We start from the raw sequence: 14630 nt of genomic DNA on the forward strand, positions 1-14630 counted from the left end.
CTAAAAGCAATTCAACACTGAAGCTACACCCAAACTTTCATTCTGTCCTCCTTTCCCTAGAACCCTTCCCCATTCTCTCCCTCAAATTCACACATGGAACTTCATTATTAATGTGCTTCTGACCTAGAAGATTCACTTAGGATCACGGAGTTTTAGTTTTATATATTTATTTATTTAGAGACAGGGTCTTGGTCTGTGGCCCAGGGTGGAATATTGTGGTATTATCCTAGCTCACTGCACCCTCGAACTCGTGGACTCAAGCAGTCCTCCTGCCTCGGCCTCCCAGGATCACAGAAGAGACCTGAGGAATCCTCTGGTAAGAACTTCTCATTTTATAGACAGAGGAATTGAAGCCTAAAGAAATGGAATGACTTAACCCGGGTCACAAGACAGCTGGGAGCAATGATGGGATTTTCCAAGGCAAATCAAAAGTTGAGATGCGTGAAATGATCTGTTGTGTAATTTTACCAACATTCCCTTTGCCCATCAAGGATACCACATCTAGTCTAAAAAGCAGACAGATGAATCTGAGGGAGAATATGACCCGAGTTCCCAACAGCTTTCCGGTTCCAGCACATCCTGTAATCCTTCTGAATTTCTGCCCTTCATTCTGTAACAACCCTCTTATAATAAATTCTCTTTTTTCCTCATAGGGTAGCAAAAAATGAGATGGTCTAGGTTCAAACCCTGGTTCCAGCATTTACTAGCTGTGTGTCCTGGGGCAGCTTCTAAATCTCTGTTTTTGTTTTTTTGTTGTTGTGGTTGTTGTTGCTGTTGTTTTTACTGTAAAAAGGAAAAAATCCTAGTGTAGAGTTTTTGTGAGGATTAAATTAGATAATGCATTTAAAGTGCTTAGTGCAATGTCTAGCATTCATTCAACAAAGATTAAGCACTTATTACGTGCCAGACACCGGTACAGAATAAACATTCACTCAATGTTACTATTACTATATTAGAATAGCTCAAGATGATTTTTTCTACTTGAAACTAAAGGAGTTCTAATGAAGACATAAACGATTATCTGGAAGTTGTATCTTGAGTGAAAGACCTTCAGAACAAATATGGAACTAGTTGAGTCAACCAGAGAGAGAAACAATGAGGATTCCCTCAACTCAGCATGGAAAATTTCCTGGCAGTCCATGTTCTGCTGTTGTAAGCCGCTGATTAAGCAATTTTCTTGCTGCTAAGGATTCAGACTATGTGCAAACTGAGGGCGAAGTGCTTAGGGTTTATGGCAAATATACTAGGCTATTTGAGTGTATTGGTTATTGCTTATAATTTGATAAAGTTCAACAAGAGCGAGACAAGTTCCAACCTACAGATGACCAAATGGAAACAGAGAACAACCAGCAAATTTAAATTACAAGGGTCCAGAACAAGAAATTAATCATACGTCCTGCTAAAATGAAATGGATAAGACTGGTGATAACTAGAACACTCTGTGATTTGCCAGTTAGAATGGATATACCTGGGAAGAGCCACAGGAGTTGAGAACTCTGAAACATCCTCACTCCCCAAAACTCCCACGGGGCACTCTCTGCCTGACAAGAACAAATGCCTCCTTTAAAAAAAAAAATAAAAATGAAACTGAGTCTCACTCTGTCACCCAGGGTGCAGTGCAGTGGTGTGATCTCAGCTCACTGCAACCTCCACCTCCAGGGTTCAAACAATTCTCATGCTTCAGCCTCCTGAGTAGCTGGGATTATAGGTGCGCGCCACCAAGCCCAGCTGCTTTTTTTGTATTTTTAGTAGAGACAGGGTTTCGCCACATTGCCCAGGCTGGTCTCAAACTCCTGGGCTCAGGCAATTCGCCTGCCTCAGCCTCCCAAGTGCTAGGATTACAGGCGTGAGCCACTGTACCCAGCCAGATGCCTCCCTTTGTAAAGTACAATTATTTTTCTCTTTTTTTGTTTTGGCTTTTGTAACTGAAATATTAATTGCTTACTAGATATCTAGGTGTTCCTCACATTTTCCAGATCTCTTGCGGTTAGGTGGGCTCAGGTGATTAGTTCTGTTCAATGGACTGTGGTTGACCAAAGAATTTAAGAGCTAGCAAATGAGCCTCCAACAATCTCTTCGCTGTTGAGGCAACCTAGAAACTACATGTTGAGATGGCAGTGTCACAAGGTCAAAATAGCCCGAGGCTCCAAACTACCACAGCATTTACAGTCAGTCTTCGACACTTGTGAGTTCTGTATTAGTGGATTTGCCTCGTCACTAAATGTGTTTGTAACCCAAAATCAATACTTACAGTGCTACTGAGGTCATTCACAGACTTGTATTGAGAAGTGACAAGTTTGAGTCACCTGATACACATGTTCCCAGCTGAAGTGGAACAAGGCAGTGCTGTGCCTTCTTTTCTTGTTGCAGCTCTCGTGGTGTAAATATTAGTAAGTGTCTCTTTTTTTTTTTTTTTTTTTTTTTGAGACGGAGTCTTGCTGTGTCACCAGGTGGGAGTGCAGTGGCAATCTCAGCTCACTGCAACCTCTGACCCCCTCGTTCAAGTGATTCTCCTCCCTCAGCCTCCGGAGTAGCTGGGATTACAGACACGTGCCACCACTCCCAGCTATCTTTTGTATTTTTAGTAGAGACGGGGTTTCACCATGTTAGCCAGGATGGTCTCAATCTCCTGACCTCATGATCTGCCCACCTCAGCCTCCCAAAGTGCTGGGATTTCAGGCGTGACCACCGCGCCCGGCCGGTAAGTGTCTTTTTTAAGGTCTATCTAGTGATGCACTTTTTGCATTTTGGGGCTATTTGTTGGTGATTTCACTGTTTAAAATGGCTCTTACACTTAATGCCAAAGTGTTGTGCGGTGTTCTTAAGAGCAAGAAGGCTGTAATGTGCCTTATAAACTATGCTAGAAACGCTTCATTCATTGCCAGGCGAGGTGGCACACGCCTGTAATCCCAGCACTTTGGGAGGCTGAGGCAGGTGGATCACCTGAGGTCAAGAGTTCGAGACCAGCCTGGCCAACCTGGTGAAACTCCGTCTCCACTAAAAACACAAAAATTAGCTGGGCGCGATAGCGGGCACATGTAATCCCAGCTACTTAGGAGGCTGAGGCAGGAGAATCACTTGAACCCGAGAGGCAGATATTGCAGTGAGCCGAGATCGCTCCATTGCACTCCAGCCTGGGTGACAGAGCGAAACTCTGTCTCAAAAAAAAAAAAAAAAAAGAAAAGAAAAGCTTCATTCAGGCATGAGTCACAGTGTTGTTGGCCATGAGTTCAATGTTAATCAATCAACAACATATATTAAATAAGGTGTCTATAAACAGAAACACAAAGAAAACCAAGGTTATATATTTGATCAGTTGATGAAAATGTTGTGACCAGAGGCCCACAGGAACTTAACCCTGTATTTCTCCTGGGAGCAATGGTTCAGTAGTCACTAATTCAGTTGTTTGCTGCAACTTTATAAAACATAAGTATCACGAATAATAAAAATTTACTGTAGCTGCCTTGAACAGTTACCCAATCAGTATTGAAACCTCCACGAGTGAGTAATATGCCTTTCTTAATACTTAAATCACTGAGATGTAGGGGTTAATTTATTCTTGCAGCACAGCCTTTGACTCTCCTGATTAAGACAGTTAAGTCATATTTGCATTTTGATATCAGATCTCTGAATTCTAGGTCTTCGTTCCATATTTATTAGTCTGGTGACCCCAAGAAGTTTCTATAATTCACTCATCTGTAAAATAGAGATACTATTACTCACCCACCCAATTTTGCTCATTCACTTGTATTATAAAGTGTCTTGATGTGCCAGGTACTGGAACAGATCCACTAAATCTTATCACCACTATGAATAGACTAGCTCAAGATGAATTCTTCTTCTGCAACTTAATCTTTTCAGCCGGGTGCAGTGGCTCACGCCTGTAATCCCAGCACTTAGGGAGACCAAGGCGGGTAGATCACAAGATCAGCAGATCGAGACCATCCTGGCTAACACAGTGAAACCCCATCTCTACTAAAAATACAAAAAATTAGCTGGGCATGGTGGTGGGCGCCTGTAGTCCCAGCTACTTGGGAGGCTGAGGCAGGAGAATGGCATGAACCCAGGAGGAGGAGCTTGCAGTGAGCTGAGATTGCGCCACCACACTCCAGCCTGGGAGACAGAGCGAGACTCCGACTCAAAAAAAAAAAAAAGAACCTTCTTTTTTTAGAGATGGAGTTTCGCTGTTGATGCCCAGGGTGGAGTACAATGGCAAAATCTTGGCTCACTGCAACCTCTGCCTCCCGGGTTCAATAAATTCTCCTGCCTCAGCTTCAGTAGCTGGGATTACAGGTACAAGCCACCATGCCCAGATATTTTTTGTATTTTTTAGTAGAGACAGGGTTTTGCCATGTTGGCCAGACTGCTCTCAAACTCCTGACTTCAGGTGATCTGCCTGCCTCGGCCTCCCAAAGTGCTGGGATTACAGATGTGAACCACTATGCCTGGCCAACTTAAAGAATCTTAACACAAAAACTGGTACAAGAAATAGCATCTTGGCCGGGCGCGGTGGCTCAACCCTGTAATCCCAGCACTTTGGGAGGCCGAGACGGGTGGATTATGAGGTCAGGAGATCGAGACCATCCTGGCTAACACGGTGAAACCCCGTCTCTACTAAAAAATACAAAAAAAAATTAGCCAGGTGTGGTGGTGGGCGCCTGTAGTCCCAGCTACTCGGGAGGCTGAGGCAGGAGAATGGTGTGGACCCGGGAGGCGGAGCTTGCAGTGAGCTGAGATCCGGCCACTGCACTCCAGCCTGGGAGACAAAGCGAGACTCCGTCTCAAAAAAAAAAAAAAAAAAAAAAAGAAATAGCATCTTAAGTGAAAGACCTTCAGACAAAATACAGAAAAAGTTAAGCAGCAAGGAGATCTTTGAGGACTTTCCGAGCCCATAGAAATTGTTTGGCAGTTCTTGAGATTAGAATAGGAAGAACAGGTTTGAAGAAGTGGGAATAAGTTCAGTTTTGGACATATTACAACACAGTGAAACCCCCATCTCTACAAAAAATTTAAAAAATTAGCCAAGTGTGGTGGTATGCACCTGCAGTCCGCACTACTTAAGGGCCTGAGGCAGGAGGATCACTTGAGCCTAGAAGATCAAAGCTGCAGTGAGCTATGATTGCACCACTGCACTCTAGCCTGGGTGAAAGAGCAAGACCCTGTCTCAAAAACCAAACCAAACCAAACAAACAACAACCAGAAAACAGGGGAGGAGACAAAATTACTATCTTCATGGAAGTTTTATTATTTGATCATATGAGGAACTAGTTAGGATGGACAGGGATTTCTGTTTTGTTCATTCACTGATATATCCCAAGTATCTAGAACAATGTTTGGAACATACAAACTCAACAAATTTGTTGAATAAACTTCCACTCCTGTAGGATTAAACTCAGATTGTTTTCACTGAAGAAAGAGTTAAAGAATAAAATGCAGAATGCACAGACCACAGATCAGCTATAGAAAGTCAGGAGGGGGCCGGGCACAGTAGCTCACACCTGTAATCCCAGTACTTTGGGAGGCCAAGGAGGAGCGGATTACTTGAGGCCAAGAGGTCAAGACCAGCCTGGCCAACATGGCAAAAACCTGTCTCTACTAAAAATACAAAAATTAGCCAGGCGTGGTGGCGTGCGACTGTAGTCTCAGTTACTTGGGAGGCTGAGGCACGAGAATCGCTTAAACCCAGGAGGCGGAGGTTGCAATGAGCAGAGATTGTGCCACTACACTCCAGCTTGGGCGACAGAGTGATACTCCATCTGCCCACAGCCCAATTCAGTGTTTTTAAATATATTGTTGAACTATTCAAGACTATTGAATTCCAGAACATTTCCATCACCTGCCAAAGAAACCCTATACCTATTATCTGTCAGTCTCAATTCCTCCCTCCCCAACCCCCAAGAAACCACTAATCTACTTTCTGTCTTCATAGATTTGTTTATTCCGGACATTCAATTCATTTGCCTTCTCCCCATCTTGGCCTTTTTGCCAGACACACTCTTAGGTGAGGACTTTATAATTACCTCCTTATGGTCCCCTTTCATCTCCTCCCCATTTGGGTAGCAGCCCTTACTTCAGGTTGGGTGTTACTGACCTTACCTCCAGTTCAGGAGAAAGCCTTAATTAGTGATTCCATCACATTCACCTTACCTCAAAAATTCGTTCGAAGTACCTCAACAATTCGTTACGAATTACCTCAACAATTCATAAGCATATGATTTAACTTCTTGGTCCAATCAGTGGTGGTCAGGATGTGTCTGTAGAGGAGTGGAGATTGACTTACATACAGTTAATGCCCAAATTTTAAGTGTAAAGTTTGTTGAATTTTTACATCTATATATACCTGTGTGACCACCATGCAGATCAAGATATGGAACATATCTACAGCACTCCAGAGGCTTCATGCTTCCTCCCCATCAGTATCTTCACTCCAAGAATAACCATGATTGTGACCCAAAGCTCAAACATTTTGTTCATTGACTGAGAAAAGACTCACTGGCTTTCTTCCCCTGGATATGGGTAAATAGGTAAGCAAGCCTAGGTGCTTCAGAAAATTATCTGGCTACCCAAGTGAAGCCACTCTGAGAATAATAACAACATGTGGAGGAGAGCGCAGATAGCAAAATTCCAGAGAAACAAAACCACAGATTTAACAACAGTGAATTTTCACATTAAATCAATCCTGAAGCTATACTACCTATGAACTTCCCAGTCTCCGGTAAGCTATTTTGTTGTTTAAATGGCTTCAACTGATTTTTTTCTCAACTCAGAATTTTTAACCTGAGTTAGAACCTTAGCTCTACCTCTTACTTGGTATATGCTCTTGGGCAAGTTACTTAACTTACTTAATTTCTTTAGGCCTTAGTTTTCTGATCTCTAAAAATAGGAGGCTATCTTCCATATAAGATTATTCTATGAAATATACATACTCTATATACAGTATATATATACTAAATATACAAATATCCTCATACATGTTAAACACTCAATAAGTGATATAATTTTTAATCATAAACATGTCTAAAGACTTAAGTCTTCTAACAATGGAATGGGATCCCTTCTACATAATGAATCCCAAATAACTAGAAACATTAAGCATTACCTGGATAATCCTCCTTTCAGTGATGTTCTAAAAGGTGTTCCTGCTTTGATGGGAGATAGATTAACTCTGAAATCCCTTCTAACACTAAAAACCTGTACAACACTTACTGATTTACATTGCCCTGAGCAATGGCCAAATGAAATAAAGAGACTTATGGTCCAGTAACAGGTAAAAATAATATCCAGTTAAAGTTAATGGTTCACAAGAGAAGCAACATTAGTAGAACAGGCAATGGAAACAATACTTCTCAATTAGTTATACTAACAGCTCTGAAGATCTCCTTACTCCAGAGAGGCCTTTACCTATGCATCAGGGAGGGAGAGGGTAAAATTAGGACCATAATCAGGCAGCAGAGGTTGCAGGAAGGGTGGAAGCTATAATGACAAAGTCAAGAAATGAGTCGGATTCAGGAGCCGTGGAAAGGGTAGAAAGCTAAGGAGCACAGTCTCCACTGGCATCTGAGCTAACTTGTTTTGTTCTTTTTTAGAGACAGGGTCTTGCTATGTTGCCAAGGCTGGAATGCAGTGGTATGATCCTACTTTGCTGCAGCCTCAACCTCCTGGCCTCAAACAATCCTGCCTCAGCTCATAGCTGGGACTAGAGGTACACATCACCACACTCAGCTTGAACTAACTCTTTTTCTTGACCTTATGCCTTTCAATATGCCTTATCTTACTGAGCAGCTATCAGCAGTATATATTAGACACTTATACTTTTATTTATTTATGTATTTTGAGACAGAGTCTCACTCTGTTGCTTAGGCTGGAGTGCAGTGGCGTGATCTTGGCTCACTGCAACCTCTGCCTCCCAGCTTCAAGTGATTCTCCTGCCTCACACTCCCGAGTAGCTGGGATTACAGGCATCCGCCACCACACCCAGCTAATTTTTTTTTTTTTTTTTTTTGTATTTTTAGTAGAGACGGGGTTTCACCACGCCTGGCCTACACACTTATACTTTTTAATTTTAATGAACAGACATTGTTCTATCTGAACAGACATTTATATTTTCAATTCTCCATTTTCAACAATTCCCTTCATTATCTTTTGCTGAGCCCAAGGATATTGAAGCCATCCATTGCTTTACTTGTCTTCCAAGTTCATCAGTGCCTGCACTGCAAAGGAAACAGATTGTCAGGCTGGAGAACTAAGAATATTCTACATACGTAAATGTTTGGCGAAGACCTTGCTTTTCTGGGTTCTAGGTTCCCACAAAAGTCTTTTACTAATCTTTAAATTAAGCTTTATGATTCTGTGTACTCTTTGCCATAGACAAGTTTATCAGGATTAAAGAAACCACCTTGCTGCATTTTCCTCCTTTTCACCCTGTCCTCCCTAGAGAATAAGTGGGAAGGCAGGGCTAAGAATGACTAGCAGGAACAGGATTAAATTTAGGCAACGTTTTGAAGTAAGCAAAGCCTGTCTTTCACATCTTGCCCTAAATTCCGTGTTCTAATGTTATAAATTCCTCATTGCCCACCTGTGCCCACCACACACAAACACACAGTCCTCCTCTCTAATTTCTTATTTTCACGCTGAGTTGATTTCAACTAGGTATGAGGGGAAAAACCCAGATAACACACATTAAATTATAAAAATCCGCCCCTAACTCTTCTGTTTTAGCTTTGTTTTGAGATGGAGTGTCGTTCTGTTGCCAGGCTGGAGTTCAGTGGTGTGATCTCCGCTCACTGCAACCTCTGCCTCCCAGGTTCAAGCAATTCTCCTGCTTCAGCCTCCGGAGTAGCTGGGACTACAGGCATGTGCCACCATGCCCAGCTGCTTTATTGTATTTTAGTAGAGACAGGGTCTCACCATGTTGGCCAGGATGATCCTGATCTCCTGAACTCGTGATCTGCCCACCTCAACCTTCCAAAGTGCTAGGATTACAGGTGTGAGCCACCATGCCCAGCCTTTTTTTTTTTTTTTTTTGCTTTTAGAGGGAAACTGTATTAATCAAAATTAGTCATGAAGTAATGAAATTTAGGAAAAATAACTTTGAAAAGATAGTGCTCAGTTTACATCAAACTCTACTATTTAAATCACATATTTATCTTTATAGAGGCTGACACTAGAAGGGGCAGATACAAACAGAAGTTTAGAATTCATAAACTTCTTTAGGGAGTTAGGACAGTGAGCACTTGTGGGCCTCCTGCTCATTGTCTGATCCCCCATAGCTCTCCAGATTGAGCCTTAGGCCCTGCTGCTCAAGTCTGAAATGCAATCTTCAGAGAGAACAAACATGCAGAAACCGGTGGGCTGCCCAAATCAAGCAAGAGCCTACCTTGTCCTAATTCCCAACAACTGAGATTAGACTTTCTCTTCTTGGGAAATAAGCTCTCATACCTCATAGGATTTGGGCGTCCCATGCTACAGAAGCAGAGTTTCTAGGTTCTCTCTCAGTTAGGGAAAAGTGGGACACATGCCCAGAATGTGACAAACCAAACCAAGAATTTGCCTATTTTAGGTATAGGCAGAAATTTAGAAGCTGAGATGCCAGAATAGCGGACACCCTCCTCCTCCTCCACAGTTATAAACGCTATATATATATTCCCATGGTCCCCATGACTGCCCTAACTCCATACCTGCAAACTCTTGTAACTTCTTACGCTCCTCTAGGTTATACTGAAGCTTTTCTAGCAACTCAAAATATCGGAAGAGTGAGTCTCTGGGCCAAACACGGTCATCCTGATCCATTTCCAATAGCCCGGGCAGATTTTCATGCACAAGAGTCTCCCAGTCCAAATGACCTGTTGGGAGGAATGCTTCAGAAAAGCATGGCTAGGTTTGTAAAAGTTGGATAAAAGCTGGTAAATCCTATGGTGTGGGTGGAAAGGTGGGGTGGGAAGAGGTAACAGGAAGCAAGGAGGGAAAGGGTGCATCAGCAAGAAATCACTTTTTACAGTGAGCAAAGAGGGCCACAGCCACACTTACCCAAAGTGAAGAAGGAGGACAGGGGAAATTAGAAGCAAAAAGAAAGTCATTAAGACCAGAAAATTGGCCGGGCGCGGTGGCTCAAGCCTGTAATCCCAGCACTTTGGGAGGCCGAGACGGGTGGATCACGAGGTCAGGAGATCGAGACCATCCTGGCTAACATGGTGAAACCCCGTCTCTACTAAAAAAAAATACAAAAAACTAGCCGGGGGCGGTGGCGGGCGCCTGTAGTCCCAGCTACTCTGGAGGCTGAGGCAGGAGAATGGCGTGAACCTGGGAGGCGGAGCTTGCAGTGAGCTGAGATCCGGCCACTGCACTCCAGCTTGGGTGACAGAGCGAGACTCCGTCTCAAAAAAAAAAAAAAAAAAAAAAAAAACCAGAAAATTGGAGAGGAGATACAGTAGGAGAGCTCCTGTTAAGAGTAAGATGTCTTATAGAGTAGTCTGAATTCAAATGGAAAAAACTCATTATTATAGTTCTTTGGCTCACCAATAGATTCAGAAAATCTGGATTCAGAAGAGGAAGAATAGGAAGAGGATGTGGAGGAAACAGAGGAGGAAGACTGGTACTCTCTCTTTTTTGACAAGGTCTCTTTTGTTTTTGATGCAGATGTTTTTAAATCCTCTTCAGTGGCACCATAATTAGACCCTACTTCAGACACTTCTGATAAGTCCGAACTTTCCCTTTGTTGACCAGCTCCTCTTGTACTGAAAGGAGAAAATCATGACTTCACAAACATTTACAAGACATGACTAGGGCCGGGCGCGGTGGCTCACGCCTGTAATCCCAGCACTTTGGGAGGCCGAGGCGGGCGGATCACAAGGTCAGGAGATCGAGACCACGGTGAAACCCCATCTCTACTAAAAATACAAAAAATTAGCCGGGCGCGGTTGTGGGCACCTGTAGTCCCAGCTACTCGGGAGGCTGAGGCAGGAGAATGGCGTGAACCCGGGAGGCGGAGCTTGCAGTGAGCCGAGATCGCGCCACTGCACTCCAGCCTGGGCTGGGCGACAGAGCGAGACTCCGTCTCAAAAAAAAAAAAAAAAAAAAAGACATGACTAGTCCACTCATTATTCTGGTTCTGGTCCTGGCCACCTCCTAAAGCTGGGGCATAAGACAATGAGAGCCAAAATACTCCCAAACTCTAAACTCAGGCACTTCCAAACTCAATCATTCATGTGTCATCCTTAACTCTTCTCTTCCCTACCATATCCAGTCCATCAAGAAATCATGCTGACTCTATACCTTCGAAATAAATCTTTTCTCACTAACTCACTGCTACCACTCTGGCCTAAGCTGTCACCATTTCTTGCCTAGGCAGCAGTATAGCCTCCCAACTGATCTCTCTGCTCCTTCCCTTGTTCTTCTACCAACACAGCAAGTAATCCTTCTTAAATGTAAGTCACCTCATGTCACTCCTCTGTTCTGCTTTCCATTTCAAAGTCCCTACAATGGCACCCCTAACCCTACAGGATCATGTCACCATTATCTCTCTGACTTCATTTCCCAGCACTCTTCCCCCTGCTCACTCTACTCCATTCACAATGGCCTCCTTGCTGTTTCTCAAACACACCAAGCATGCTTCCAGCTTAGGACCTTTGCACTAGCTGTTTCATCTGCCTATTAACACTCTTCTTATAGATACCCACATGGTGATCCCCTTACCTCCTTCAAGTCTTTGCTCATATTACCTTTTCAATGAGGTCACCCTGACTACCCTGTTTAAAACTATAACCCATCTGTGGCTGGGCACCGGGGCTCACGCCTGTAATCCTAACACTTTGGGAGGCTGAGGCGGACGGAGTGCCTGAGCTCAGGAGTTTGAGACAGCCTGGGCAATATGGTGAAACCTCGTCTCTACAGGAAAAAAAGAAAAAAAAAAAAAATTAGCCGGGTGTGGTGGCAGGCACCTGTAGTCTCAACTACTTGGGAGGCTGAGGCAGGAGAATCACCTGAACCCAGAGGCAGAGGTTGCAGTGAGCCGATATCGTGCCACTGCACTCCAGCCTGGTAACAGAGCAAGACTCTGTCTCAAAAAAAAAAAACCAAAAAAATAAAACTACAACACATCTGCAATCCCACCTTCTACTCCCAATCTCCTTTAACCTGTTCTACTTTTAATTTTCCCATAATGCTGATCATATTTTAACAGATTAATTTACTTAATATGTTCACTGCTTATTATCTCTTTATCACTACTAATAGGTAAGCTCCATGAAGAAGGCATTATTGTCTATTTTGTTCACCGATACATCCCAAGCACCTACTAAGTATTCAATAATTATTTGTTCTTTATAGTTTTTTGTTTGTTTTTTTGAGACAGGGTCTTGCTCTGTCACCCAGGCTGCAGAGCAGTGGCACAATCACGGCTCACCACAGCCTCAGCCTCCCAGGCTCAAGTGATCCTCCTACCTCAGCCTCCTAAGTAGCTGGGACCACAGGAGCACACCACCACATCCAGCTAATTTTTGTTTGTAGAGGCAGAATTTTGCCATATTGCCTAGGTTAGTCTTGAACTCCTGAGCTCAAGTGACCTGACCACCTCAGTTTTCCAAAATGCTGGTATTAAAGGCATGAGCCACTGCGCCCACCCTGCTAAATTTTTGAGATGGGATCTTGCTCTGTTGCCCACGCTGGACTACAGTGGTGCAATCATGTCTCAATGCAGCTTTGAACTTCTGGCTTGAACTTCAAGCAATCCTCTTGCCTTGGCCTCTCACAGTGTTGGGATTACAAGTATAAGCCACCACATCTAGCCAGTAATTATTTGTTAATGAGTGAATGAGTTCATTTCTGCTTCTGCTTTCTTTGTCCACTGCTGAACACTTGGGGTCTAGATTCATATTTGTTTCATTGAAGGTATCTGTATTAGTGTCCTGAGGCTGCCATAACAAATTACTATAAACTTGGTATCTTAAAATGACAGAAATATATTCCCTCACAATTCTAGAGGCCAGAGTCTGAAATGAAGGTGTTGGCAGGGCCATACACCCTCCGGAGACTTTAGGGGAGAAGTTCCTTGCCTCTTCTACCTTCTGGCAGCTGCCTGGCATTCCTCGGCCTCCCTTGGCTTGTGGGGGCTTTAGCCCCAACCTCTATCTCCATCTTCACATAGCCTTCTCCTATTCTCTGTGTCTTCTCCTCTCTCATCTCTTATAAGTACCCTTGCCATTGGATTTAGGACCTACCCGGATAATCTAGGATGATCTCATCTCAAGATCCTTAACCTAGGATCTTTTTTTTTCCAAGTAAGGTCACATTCACAGGTTCCAGGGAGTAAGCACATGGACATATTATTTTGGGTGCCACTAGTCAACCTACTACAATATGCAGTTATTAAATGAATGAATTCTCTCTCAAAGCCAATCTTCATCTTTAGTTTTCCACCCTCTCTTCCTTCATGTGTTTCTATCCCAGTTCACGTACATACTCCTAACCTGTCATCTGTTTTGCTATGGCTTGACTTCAGTCCCTCCTGTGACACGTTTTTTCTCCTGCAAAGCAGAAAAAAAAAAAAAAAAAGAGCAAAGACAGTTACATTCAAGTAAAAGTGTGGTAAGAAAAAAAGAGTTCATATCAGAAAGTGAAGAAAACTAACTGGGGAGAACAAATTGTAGTCAAGAGGTGAAAATAAATGGAGGGCTCCCCACAGTGGATGAAAAATCAGGCAATATTCTAGAGCCAGAGAATTCTTATCCTTGAGGGCAAATCTTCTGTCACAAAGGGAAAAGTGGGGTTGAGTAGAAACAAGAAATGAGCTCAGGAAACACTTGAGAAGGAAAGTTGGGGTTGAAAAGGGAGAAGCAGACCTCTGGATGATCTGCCGCTTGAACATGTCAGCTTTCAGCTGAACCTCCTGACGTGCCATCTCCTCATTCATCTCTTTCCTGATATTCTGAAAGTTAGTAACTGCCCCAAAGGGCCATTAGGAGTTGGGAGATGTTAATGACTAGACCTGGGAAGAGGGCTTGGGTGAGGAGAATCCAAGTGAAATATCCCATCCAGAACCCAAGCCTTCCTGCTACACTAGGTTCTTTATACCCATAAGCCACCAATCCCTGCTTTCAGACTAATTTCTTCCCAACCACCCTTCCCAAACAAGTTTCACCTCCTCTATGCTTACCCATCATGGCTACTATGATACTCCGAAAGATAATGGAGCCAAGCAACAACCAAAGGATGAAATAGATGCTGCTGAAGAGGCGACTGACTTCACGCACCTTCCAGACATCCTGAAGCAGTGCATACCAATGATCCAAGGTGAAGAGAATGAACACTGTTACCAGGGAATTTGGGAGGTCCCTAAAGAAAAAGGCATGTGAATAGACAGAAACAGAGGCCTAAACCTTTCAAAAATGGTACCATTCTTACTTTTAAAGAAACATAAAGCATTTCTTTGTAGTTTGTTCTGATTTTGGCTCCTTTTCTACCATACTCAGTTTTTAGCTAATCATTCTTCAGTTTGAAGTTGTTTTTTTTGTTTGTTTTTTTTACACGGAGTCTCACTCTGTTGCCCAGGCTGGAGTGCAGTGGCGCAATCTAGGGTCACTGCAACCTCCACCTCCTGGGTTCAAGAGATTCTCCTGTCTCAGCCTCCCGAGTAG

At 43.3% G+C, this 14630-nt stretch overlaps 1 protein-coding gene across 44 annotated transcripts in view; it reads right to left on the minus strand.

The window, feature by feature from the left end:
• LOC102143168 (stereocilin) overlaps positions 1–14630 on the minus strand; it is a 49031-nt gene that overhangs the window by 20605 nt on the left and 13796 nt on the right. For 33 of the 44 annotated variants that reach the window (XR_012414856.1, XR_012414855.1, XR_012414854.1 and 30 more), the window contains 5 exons: positions 14150–14328; positions 13836–13935; positions 13464–13520; positions 10516–10733; positions 9678–9842 (listed from right to left, as the gene is read on the minus strand). The exons of 1 other annotated variant lie outside the window; for it this stretch is intronic. Coding sequence is in view for 31 of the 43 variants with exons in the window: in XM_073995648.1 (XP_073851749.1) it covers positions 9678–9842; positions 10516–10733; positions 13464–13520; positions 13836–13935; positions 14150–14328 (719 nt within the window). In the remaining 12 variants the exon portion in view is untranslated. Of the gene's footprint in view, positions 1–5221; positions 5407–8053; positions 8211–9677; positions 9843–10515; positions 10734–13463; positions 13521–13835; positions 13936–14149; positions 14329–14630 lie in introns of those variants that run through there. 10 more of the 44 variants (XM_073995652.1, XM_073995651.1, XM_073995653.1 and 7 more) reach the window with 6 other exon arrangements.

The sequence above is a fragment of the Macaca fascicularis genome, chromosome 7 (assembly GCF_037993035.2).
Source record: "Macaca fascicularis isolate 582-1 chromosome 7, T2T-MFA8v1.1".
Lineage (NCBI taxonomy): Eukaryota > Metazoa > Chordata > Mammalia > Primates > Cercopithecidae > Macaca > Macaca fascicularis.